The 12157-nt window shown below is 44.8% G+C and overlaps 2 protein-coding genes across 3 annotated transcripts in view; both read left to right on the forward strand.

Moving 5' to 3' along the window:
• adra2b (adrenoceptor alpha 2B) overlaps positions 1-12157 on the forward strand; it is a 149143-nt gene that overhangs the window by 80764 nt on the left and 56222 nt on the right. The gene's annotated exons all lie outside the window — the stretch shown is intronic.
• gpat2 (glycerol-3-phosphate acyltransferase 2, mitochondrial) overlaps positions 1-12157 on the forward strand; it is a 98844-nt gene that overhangs the window by 65172 nt on the left and 21515 nt on the right. For both annotated transcript variants that reach the window (XM_068604711.1, XM_068604709.1), the window contains exons 3-7: positions 6543-6646; positions 8844-8954; positions 9620-9687; positions 9779-9889; positions 10273-10386. In XM_068604711.1, coding sequence (XP_068460812.1) covers positions 6575-6646; positions 8844-8954; positions 9620-9687; positions 9779-9889; positions 10273-10386 — 476 coding nt within the window. In that variant the 5' untranslated portion in view covers positions 6543-6574. The remainder of the gene's footprint in view (positions 1-6542; positions 6647-8843; positions 8955-9619; positions 9688-9778; positions 9890-10272; positions 10387-12157) is intronic.

Raw genomic sequence — 12157 nt, forward strand, 5'->3', positions numbered from 1 at the left:
TTACCTCAAAGCATCGGATGGAGACGACTCAGACATCGGCGTAATTACCATCAGATCTGGAGTCAAAAACACGATGATCAGTGTAATTACCATCAGATCCTGTTAGTCGAAAAACAGCCTGATCTCTCGTTTTCCCAGAGCCTGTCTGCCTCCCGCCCCGCTCTGTTTTCCCTCTATCTTAATCATGTACAGTCTTTGCGCACGCTTTAGTGCCGTTTCGTTTCCTCTTATCTCTCAAACAAGCGTTTGATCTTTCTGTCGTTCCGTCTGGGCCTCGTCCTTTTGGCGACTCGAGCGAGGTCAACGTCACATCCATCCGCCATCTGTATGGAAGCAAATTAATGTCATAAATTGCGAGCGCAAATGCGCTCAACGCAAATCAAACAGTTGCTCGCGTAATTTGTTTTGACGAGCTACATCCCCGCTCGCACGAGCAAAAGTTGCTCTTGCAAATTTTTAACTTGCTTGCTCTCAAAGCTTTAAACTGCGCTTGTGTGTTTCCTGCTCTCTCTCTCGAGTAGGTTTTCTTTTTTGACAGTAAGTTAGTGGACCCAGTCACCATCGTATCTCTACATCTCATTGCATTAAAGTTGGCAGTAAAAAGCTTTTTTGCATTAAACTTGCTCCCTATTCATGACGTTAATTTGACTTTATACGACTGTCTTTCAACGAAGAACCAAAAAAAACTGAAGCGGCTCAATGGATCGTTAGGGCGCGAGCAAAAAAAGCGCCATTGGGGATTTAAGATATTTTAATGTCATGTGCACATATAACAAAGTTACTTGGTTCCTACGAACCAAATTACAACAAAAGGTAAAAAAAAGGAATAAAAATAAGGCACAAAATATAGTAGATGTATAAGGCAGAAGAACGCGATGACAGTATCGTACAAACCGAGTGCAGTATGTACAGCTACAAGTGTGCCATGACATCCAGATTCGACAGCGCAGGCGTTTTGCCGCCTATGCGAGTGTGTGAATAATAAATATTGTTTGGTCGGGTCGCCCGCTCGGTTCCAACCCCCCCGGGACGGTTTCTCTTTTCTTTAATCCCTAAGCCAACCTAATTACCGCTCTCCATCCGTCCACCCATCACATGGCCTCGGACTAATATGTAATATGTATTAAGTAGCATGCTTCAGTTATATAACATGTCGTGTTCTCAATCCTTTCACGACCATTCTAACGGGTGGCAATAATAATAATAATCATTATCATCACGATCATAATCGTAACAAAAATGTGATACTGTGGAAAACGCAATATTCGCTTTGGTGGTTATCGCGCCGCGACCATCTCGTAGCGTCGCAAAACCCTGAAACGATTTCAGTCAGCCTGCTGTGTGTGTGTGTGTGTGCATTTGGGTCATATCCACACACGCGCCAGCCTGACAATCGAAAGATAAAGATAGAAACTAAATCCTACAGATGGCCGCGTGGAAGTGAGCCAACACATCCGTGGGATCCTAAAGGGACCAAACGCTGTTCCTTTCATGACAAACCGCTCTCTGACATCATTGGCGCTTCAATGCACTTCACGTGTGAGACTTCCTCACGAGATTCTCGCAATTCACCCTTTGTTCGCGTGAGGGTCGGCCTGGAGTAACTTCTCCAGCCGAGAGGGAGGCCGTCACTCATGTCGAGTCTTCAGAGGAGGCGTTTCTTCTCAGTAGCAAAGCGCTGCTGGTTTTCAGCCACGAGAGGATCACGAATCCGCTCTAATCAACATTATTTTGTGAGTAACTTGACGGCATATCCAAAATGAAACTCGACTGGTGTGGTGCTTTGTCTGGTCTGCGTTTTCGAGGTTAGAGAAGACAATTACAACTCCGTTATAGATCTCCACAACAATTTCAGGAGTCACATTCTCCCAGTTAACTGTTCATTTCGACCTGATGGTTTCGAATCAGGACCTTCAGTATTTTGGATGAAGACGCTCGTGGGAAAAAAATAAAAGGCCAATAGGACTCGGGGTTGGCAGACATCCAAGATTGAAGGGTTCGTATTGGGATCTGGGCTTGATTGAGCAGTGGGACGTCCCTAGAAAATAAATGATAAAAGGTGTAAATTGTCCCGTCCTCACGAGAGGGAGTTGAAGAAATGTCAGTCGAGCTCAGTCTGCACACTGTCCCGAGAGGATGAATCAGGCATACTAAGTGAAAACGCCTTTAGGAAAAGTAATTGCTTCATGGATTAGGATGCAAATGACAGCTGAGATAAACCTGCTCTTGCATCGTGAAATAGGTAGATTTCTTTTCTCCCCTCATTTACTACCAAATACAAATACTATCGCACAAGAAAAGGGATCTTTGCACACGCATAAACAAACAAGTGCACGGGACGTGAAGGGACAAGTAAAGGTGACTTAATCATTTCACCGTGAGCGTAGGCGCTTTGCAGGAGCTGATTTTCATTAATAAAAACAAGGATTATTTGGTTCTCTAATTTTCTGACGGGTTCCTGTGTTGTAGTAGTAGAAATTACAGATGGAAATAAACAACATTATCAGCTAGTACGTCGTCAAATTAGCCATCGCTCCGTCAGTGTCGAAAACCATTTTTCGGCCGTCAGAGTGTTGCATGAGGATTTTCCACGAGTCCGTTAAAGCACAAAGCAGCGTGGAGCCGGAGAGCGGAAAGGTAAAGAATTCCTTTTGTTCTTGGAAATCAATAAGGCTCTGTGGCTCCGTGACGCACACGGCTACTGATTCACAGATTGATTTTCCAGGTGTGAGAGACAGTCGAGGCATCCGGGCTGCGTAGACGTGCGTGTGTTCGCCACAAATACATTCTTTTTGAATCCGTCTGGTTTGACTGGGAATAAAAGGCCTTCACGTCGATGTCCCCGTGGCGTTTTTCCACCTGGCCTTTTCTAACTCAACCCTCGCTTTGTTTAGGAAAGACTCATAAGCATGTGAAGGATGTGTTTTAAGAACTGCATGTCAGATACATTGTACTTTTTATTGTAGGGTTATTTATATTTTTATTGTAGTTTTCTTTTATTTCTTGATTTTTGCTATATATATATATATATATATATATATATATATATATATATATATATATATATATATATATATATATATATATATATATTGCACCAATACAACAAAGCAAACTTGTAAATAAACCGGATCCCAAATCCTGTCAGCGTTATCTCAAAGTACGTGACGCATCACAGGACTTATCTCTTCCTTGCCAAAGGAAATGTCTGGTGTTTGTTCTTTGTAATGTGTTTTCTTGTCTGCTGCTCGCTGTGAACTTTGTGCAGTGGTGTCTGTGTGAGTCTGCTGTTGTCTGTGTGAGTCTTCTGTTGTCTGTGTGAGTCTTCTGTTGTCTGTGTGAGTCTTCTGTTGTCTGTGTGAGTCTTCTGTTGTCTGTGTGAGTCCGTTGGTGTCTGTGTGAGTCTGTTGGTGTCTGTGTGAGTCTGTTGTTGTCTGTGTGAGTCTGTTGGTGTCTGTGTGAGTCCGTTGGTGTCTGTGTGAGTCCGCTGTTGTCTGTGTGAGTCCGTTGGTGTCTGTGTGAGTCCGTTGGTGTCTGTGTGAGTCCGTTGGTGTCTGTATGACTTTTGGTGACAAATGAGTTTCCCCACTGGCAATTAATAAAGTTTTCTAATCTAAAGCGATTCTCAGATTGAACGTTTCTTTTGTCGGCGTTGGGAGAGATCCCCGGTGGAGAAGTTTCTCCACCACATAATGAAACTGAGGGAACGGTTGCTGCCAGACAAATTCAGCCGCTCACCTCCAGGATTTAAGCGAGAACTTTAAGGGCTGCACTCTCGTCGTGTTTCCTCTTACTAAGAAACCAACGGCTGCGTGCCGTGATGACGTCGATGAAGGCGTCGCTGACTAAACTAACTAAAGATGAACGGATTCTCCGACACAATCGTTTCCTCACAGTAGCTTTCCTGCTTGATTGGTCTTCGACAGTTTCTTCCAACCACATGTTTTAAACCGGCCTCGGACAACAGCGGGTTGAACCAAGTAAACAAATATACAGTTTAAGCTCATGCACTAAAATGATCAACTCCTCCTCCATTGATTCACCCATAACTGTTATTCCTGCTGGAAAAGAAACAATATCTTCCAGCTCTGATTCAAAAGCTCCCATCTGGCAACGTTATACGCTCAAGTAGCACTATTGTCAGAGACACTGAGCGTCTTCAGCGTGTTCCTGCAGCAGCGAGCAGCTACATGGAGCTGAGTGCCCCTCTTTTGCCTTCAGTAATTGGAAGGCAAGACATGTTTTTCATTGTCGAATATCAGCAAAACAAGTAACCCTCCAAGGTCTTTTTAATCTTGCCTATAGCTACGGTGTTTCTGGACGGAGATGCTGGGTTTTCCCAACAAGTACACAAGCAGAATACTGCTCTTTCCTGGTTTTCTTCGTTTAATTAGCTTGTTGCAGCTCTGAAAAGGTTGCGCGTCGCTAACATTTCCCCTGTTGACACCCTCGAAAGTACAGACCTTGGTTTGCTGTTCATGTGGCTGTTTGTAATTGAAATTGCTATATGTGATGTATAAAAAAAAAAAGAGAAAAGACTCCATTTTGGATTCTTGTCAGGTGAGCAAAGGCAGTGCTGTTGTTGTTGTTGTTTTTTCAATTCAGGTTATTCAATGTCATCCATCACAAGCGCACAGTGTATGGCTGTGTTTGTACCTCGAGTCGCGCTACACTGTGCTGTGTTTACACATTGGCCTCGGTGACATGGCTGCTGTTGTGGAATGGGACCTTGAGATATCTCCAAGAGAAACCCGGCCTCCAACCTGGCATCAGACCGCATTAATTTGTCCACAACTATGTCCTAAACGTATTCAGGGCCCAACTCTAATCAGTTTTGGGGAGTACATAGCCGCCATCGCTTCAAATGCGGCTTCAAAATTAACTCTAATCTGACCTGGCAGCTCGTAATGGCTTCTGATTTTTAATCTCCTCTCACTAAGTGTTTGGGCTATCGTATCCGCAAACTACAGCGAATTAATTGAAGACTTTAAGTGATCAATTAACGCGGGCGTGGAGGACGATGAGCTACGTTAGCGTAAATCGCGAGGCGGAGCGTCCGACTCGTGACGCCTGTCGTCTTTCTGCGCGTCGGTGTGCGAGTTGTGTTGTTCACCGTTGTACGACCGCGAGGGAAACGAGACTCTTTGTTCTTCGTAGTCGTGGGATGCTGCTGTCTCCGGGCGTCGTCTTGTATTCCCTCTGGAGTTTCTTACACAACCCCCATTAGAGCCTTTCGCCGAATTTCCCGGCGGTTTTAATTTACAGTTTAACAACCTACTTTGTCCGCCTCGTCTCGTTCGTCACCCTCTGCACCTGCGATGCAACGCGGCGTCGCCTTTTTTTTTCTGTTGTTTCTCACCAGAGACGGTAATGAATGTGGGAACTTGAGCCAGTTGAAATGGAGCGTCTCCCGACGGGGGAACGGATTAAATTTTAATTAGCAAAGTTAATGGGGCGGAGTGGGATTAACAGAGCAGATGACACAGATGCAGAAGGAAAAAGTCTTCCCTGTCAAAGCAAGAGATCTCGCCGTGCACCTACGTCTGTTTTTCCTTTGGCCGGCTCGACAACCATCTCAGTGCACACGCTTAAAGTGAGAGTTTTGGCAATATGGTGGAGATGTGTCACCTTTTCTTTTTTCAGGCTGGATCACGATCCACGATTCTAGCACAACTAGTTTGTTTTTAAATCTATATTTCAAGTACAACCAAACCTTCAACAATGTAATTTATTTAAGATTATTTAAGCTTGTCAGCTGATGGCTGTGCACCCTGCTTGTAATGGTTCACAACCTCGTCGGTGAGTGTTTTCACCTCCCGCTGCACCTGTACACCGGTGAGCAAGGAAAGCTTTCTGGTTCCTCTCAATCGCTAATCTCTTAATTTGCAGCTCCGTCCTCGTTTACTTGCCTTCGCATGAGGGAGAGGGATCCTCCTGGTTGCTCTCCTGAAGGTTTCTTCCCTTTTTCCCGCTAGTTTTTCCTGATCCGGTGTGAGATCCCGGCACAGGGTTGTCGTATGTGTAAAGATCGTAAAGCCCTCCGCGGCCAATTTTTCAAGCTATACAAAATAAACTGAATTGGACGGGCACAAAACTTTAAAACGCAAAGTTTGCCACAACTCAAATAAGACGGAAACAATGAGGAAACCGGACAGCGAGAAGCGACTTTCAGGATGAAAAGGGAAGAAATTGGAGAGGATGGATGGCGGCGGCGGTGGAAGAAGTGCTGGTATAGATTGGTGAAATTGTAGCTGTGGGGCACAGGGTGATGGATTGGTGAGTGCTACCAGCTCCCTCCTGCCACAGGACCAGAGGACAAAATAAATACATTTCATGTCACACTGAGGTTTTGTGTGCGGAAGTGGATGTGTTTATTTTCTCAAATTGGAGAGTAGAAGCACTGAAAAGTCACAAAATTGGTCTCGTATTGTGAAGTCACATGTGCTTCCAAAAGGGACCCGTACTGCTCAACACAATGTTTTAACGTGACACTGTTGAATATTTTTGGTTTCCTCTTGTCTCTTGTCTTTTTTCTTTTCCAGGACGCAGAGTAGACGTCTGCAGGGGGCTCACCATGGTGCATGAGAAGAATGACGGGAAAGACAAAGACATGATCCTCCCACTAATCCAACAAAATAGACCTGCTGTAAGAACGCTGCCCGCTTGACTCTCGCCCACTGACACTGTCCCACTTCACCCCATGTGCGCCAATCCCGAACGCTTTGTTCTTCACAATCACCAGAGAAAACATGTGCGGCCACATGCGCTTCACTCCCTTTGATGTTTTTTTTTCTCAAATCGCAGGATGTGATTTATCAGTGGATTGTCCTCGTCCAAGCAGAGTGCCGATATTTTAGTTTTATTTGTTTGCAGGCTACACAGCATAAAAACAGGTTCGCCGTTTCTGACCAGAGTTCAAAAGGCACATTTTAGCAACTTGTATCGTAATAAATCTGCATAATGTAGTAATTTAAATAAATTAGACGCTCATAATGTAACAATCCAGCAATTTACTTCAATATCTGAGAAGTGAGGCCAATGCAGAAGTGTCTTAAACCTGCACTCCCTCTACTGGAGGCCAGGGGGCGACTCCTCCGGTTGTATAGAAGTCTCCTCTTGATTTATTACCTCATTGTAAACATCAGTTTGTCTCAATCTCTAGTTTAAATTCTTCTTCAATACAGCATGATGTTTATTTACTAAATTATGGTCCCAAAAAATAGTAAAAGTAGACCTTAAAGCATGTTAAGGCGGGGCTACCATTTGATTGACAGGTTGCTACCAGAGTCCTATACAGCGTCTTTTTTACTCCCGCGCAGTCTAAATACAATTTTGTGCGACGGCCTGAATGCCAAACTCTTATATATAACTAACTTTAACACTTCTTCTATAAAATCTCTGGCAATAATCAGCACATAATGTAGGAAATCTATGAGGTCTCGACCCAACAGACAAGGTCCAGTTGCTTTTAATTAGGACTCTACCTGTGACATGTAAAATAAGAGCTCCTATGCTTTCGTAGGACAAATGGTACACGAAATTTATTACAATTTCTAAACTTTTTTTATGCATAAAATGTTATTAACGTTACGTGCCGATTATTTACATTACTGCGTGCATTACATTGTAACGTAGTTGCTAATAGTGTGCTGTAATCATCTCTTGACCGGCCACAGTGTTGCATCACGGCTTCCCGGAGTCTTACAACTATTTCTGGTCCACAAACTCAATAAACGTGTTACTCAAAATGTCGAAATATCCCATTCACACACATGCAGGAGTGGGATTCCACCCAACAGACGACCGCCTCCATCATCGGATCCTCAAGGACGTTTCTTCTCTTTACACTCGTACGGTGATTTAAAATCATTGATGGTTCCATCCAAGCGTTCGTTATAGCGGTAATGTTTTGTCTTTTAAAAAAAATCGACCGTTCCTCGCCGAGCCACTAATTCAGTCAGCTGCTCCGTTTTCCGGTATCCATCATCATCATTCAACCGGGAAGAAAGTGTTATTGATTCCCGGAGATTCATTAGCTCGTTTGGTCTAAACGGGGTAATCAGTCTGAATCCTGAACTCGCGCCTAACGGTTCGAGCACAGTAACGGCCAACACACGCACACGCGTGATGATTAATGGGTAAACTTTTGCACGACGCAGAAATATGTGTCCGACCGACCGGCAGTCGGCATGCTACATGAGACCCGAAGTCTGATTAGTACGCCGTCTGGCATGTGCTCGAGTGCACGAGCTGTACCTTAATGTGCACTGATTGCTTGAATGTACCACGCTCCCATGGATTCAGAGTAACCCAATCACAGAGATCACAACAAACTACTTATGAAATCAAGAGCAGAGAATCGAAGCATTTCAACTGCCTATATATATACTATTTCTAGTACAGGCATGCACATGAGAGAGCAGGTGACCGGGGGTATTGAACATGTGTACCTGCACTGTTATACTGTCCAATCTATAAATCTGTGTACAAATGCAGCAGATCAGTAGTCGGATGTTCCAGGTGACATTTTTTCCTTATTTTTTTAGGGCTGTGCAGAACTGCAGAAAAGAGATTATAGCTGCTTAAGTGCATGTTAAGAGTCCACATGTTCTACCATCTCCACCAAACTAGCAATAACTAATTCAGTCTGAAATATAGCCTCATAAAAAAGTGTTGTTTTTTTAGCGAGAGAGCAGTTTATTCAGACGTGTTTCTATTATTTAGCCGAACCCTCACTAGGATAAAATGAAGTGGACAAAATATTAGAGACAACCTGTTGTTGCAACTATTTTGTTTGTGGTGTTCATTTTTTTTTTTTTTGCATTTGATTCCTTCCCGCTCAGTTGTCATGGGAATTCAAGATCAAGAAAAGGCTGAAGACGGTGCCTTCCTGTCTGGGCAAGTTCAGGCCGCTTGTCGGCCAGTGCTGCCACCAGTGCACCCCGGAGAGTCTGGTGAGTGTGCCGCGCAGAGGGGAAAGGTTGACTATAAGATTACCTACCGCCTCGACAAATTCAATCGTGACGGTCTCAGCTTCAGGGAGTTCAAAGACACTTTTATGGAGACTCTGAAAAGGGTTGAAGCGCTATCGAAGCACAAGCAGCTAGCTAAAAAAGATAAAAATCTGATTTCGGCACCTCGTGTCAACCAGCGCAGCCTTTTGATAACTAAAATGATTTAATACCCTGCACATAATATGTCTATTTAAATGGCACGTTAGCTCGCTAACAGTAGCTATGTGTTAGCAAGCTACCGTAGTTAGCGAAACGAAAGCCAACGAAATGCTGCATAGCTGTGTGACGTATCCACATTTTACTGAAACACAGGTTTTTATACCTTCCAAATGCTTTAGCGAATAAATACAGTGAGCCTAAGAGACACAATGCTCTACGTCTTATTGACCTTCCACCTTACACAAACTTAGCCCTGGGTTCTTCACCCTGTCGTTATATTATAGCAGCATCCCACCGCACTGCAGCTGTTTGGTGAGCTGCGAGCGATGAATTGTTTCCCTCTATGGGTGGTGCTCTCTCTCAATATATGCCCACGTTTAGCTGCATGTGCCTTTATTTTGTATAAATATTTGTGTGTGTGTGTGTGCTCTTCTGTCGTGGTTTAGCGCAAGAAGCTCGGACAAACTTCCCTCGGCTTTCAAAACCTGCTGAGCGTCAACGAGACGCACACCAGGTATCGATGACGTCGTTCGCAAGGCCAACGAACACCCCGCAGTGTGCACCGTGCACAGGTTCTGCCTCTGTGTGTGTTTTTTGTCTCGCAGGTATCGCGGTTGGCTGGTGCGGAGGGTGTGCAGCGCGCTGTTTGTGAGCGGGTGCAAGGTTCACGCCAGCCCTGCTGGCAACAGACTGGAGAGAGTCAGTCAGAGCAACAGGTACCTGAGGAGGAGAGATACCTGAAGACAGTAAATAAATGATAGGCAAAGATATCGAAAATTAAACGGGGCCCTGCAATTCGAGAGAGCGGGAGAGGTGATAAGAGACACAAACAAAAGATACAGAAAAAGGACGCCATCTTGGGGTCCGGGCGGGGAGAATAAACACTTTCCCCGTCTCCCATCAATGTGCCTCTTGTTCGTCGTATCTGTTGTTTTCTCTCCTCGGGTGTGATTGAGTTTAACCTTTATGTAACCTGACCTCTTTACCCGGGGGATGTTATTGTTTTTCTCTCACTGGAAGGCGGGTGTTTGTCTGCAAGCGGCACAGAAGGGGCTTTGTGACGGCGTTCACCCCGCTGTCCTGTGACCATGTGTTTCAGGGTGAAGGAGGCGCTCACAGCGGCGCCCGAGGGGGGAGACGGCCGAGGGCAGCTCAGCCACCTCTCGCCACTCCTTTCGCTCATTAACACCTGCATCTCCCCTGGCTTCTTGCGGTTGGTTTGTTTGTTTGTTTGTGTGTGTGTGTGTGTGTGTGTGTGTGTGTGTGTGTGGGGGGGGGGGCAAAGGGGCGAGGTTCAAAGGTTGCTGTTTTGTTTATTGATTAAAAAATGAATACAATGTCCATATTGATTCAAAGCCGCACTAAGCAACCTTTTCACTGAGAAGTGACGAGAATTAATCCAATTAAATATATTCTTCTGTCATCGGTGGGATTGTGAAAATACAAAGCGCCATTTAAAAAAAAAAACAGACAACCAAGCGTGAAACATAAACGCACTAATGCTATGTTTACGCTAGGAGCGACAAGAGCACCAAAAATAGAAAATACATGGCCAGTTTCCATTATAAGTGTCGCTCAAGTGCTGTCCGGAGTAATCTTCCAGGGATCTGGAGATCAGCATTTTAATTATTGTTAAATGGAACGGATCGGCGTGAAACAAACACCACGCGGCGAGGCGCTAAGTGTCGGCCATCCGGTGAAATTGACTTGTAGCCTTCGGGCTTGAGGATGAACTGATGAGTATTTGACACGTTCTTGTCCAAAACTTAAAGATTCATATGCTAATTAAGACAATTTCACACAAGTGTGTAATGGGAGTGATGACACGTTGGAGTGACGGCGTTCGGTTCACAACCCACGAGGCGGTCATTCTAGTTTCCCTTAAATCCTGTTCCACTACTTGCAGTAAAAGATAAAACTGGTCATATACTCTGTGTCCATTTTTCTCTCTACAAACAGCATGAAAAGACCAAAAACCCACACTGACTCGATCTGATGAAGTATTTTCCGTGGAGACACACACAAAGCGTGGTTCATCTTAAGCCTTCTGTTTGTCGTCCAAGAGAAATGAAATCGCATCAATGGGCCACATTGTTGCACCGGCTGACATGTTTGTTTTTTTCTCCCCTCGTTATAATGAACATTGGCTCGTGCACCATCCCTTCTGCCACGACCGGGAAGAGTAATGTGTGTTTAAACAGAACTACAGCGCCTAGCTGTTTCAGGGAAGTTCATATTCTTCGTGAGAACAAATGGACTGAGAGCGACAGACCGGCGAGAAGTTTTGAGAGAGAGAGAGGATTTGTTGACGATAACAGAAGTGCAGAGTACTGCCAGCCTTATCCCCTAAAAAAAAGTCTCGTACCCAAAGGCAAACGCCGCCGTCGCTGTGGAGAAGAAGACCATCAGAGCGGGGAATCGGAGCTTTAGCGAATTGAGGAACAATTCATTGCGCTAAAAAAAAAAAAAAAACAGGACTTTTTAGATCTGGGAGCCCGGGTTGCTCCCAAAAAATGACTCCTTTCTTTTGCCTCCTCTGCAACAGAACAGAGAGAAAATGAAAGGAGAATACTTTCTAAAGCACCAGGAAGACAGACACACACACAGACACACACACCTCGTAGGATGTTTGTCAGCAGGCAAATGTTTCCTCAGTACCCCCCGGTGCGTGATCCATCAGGCGCGCAGTCGGCGTAAACTTGTCCACGGGCAGCGGAGGACACGCAACCCGCTTTGATCGCAGCTGCTATAAAACAGGCGCGTGTCGCGATTTTAAAATTCAAATCGTCGCGACGCTCGCCGGGTCTCACGTGCCCGCTGCCGCAAAAACACTAACCGTTAGTTTTTTTAAACTCGCTAGAGAAATGTTGTGGAAAGTCTTAAAATTAACTTTTTTTTTTTAGTCTTGAAGGAATCTCTCTTCAAAATCTTCCCTGTATTGTGTGTCTCCTCCTCCCTTCCTCCTTTCTCCGTCTTCCTCGTTG

This window comes from Clinocottus analis, unplaced genomic scaffold, assembly GCF_023055335.1.
Source record: "Clinocottus analis isolate CAN_PGR_092001 unplaced genomic scaffold, fCliAna1.0.p SCAF_7, whole genome shotgun sequence".
NCBI classification, from domain to species: Eukaryota; Metazoa; Chordata; class Actinopteri; order Perciformes; family Cottidae; genus Clinocottus; species Clinocottus analis.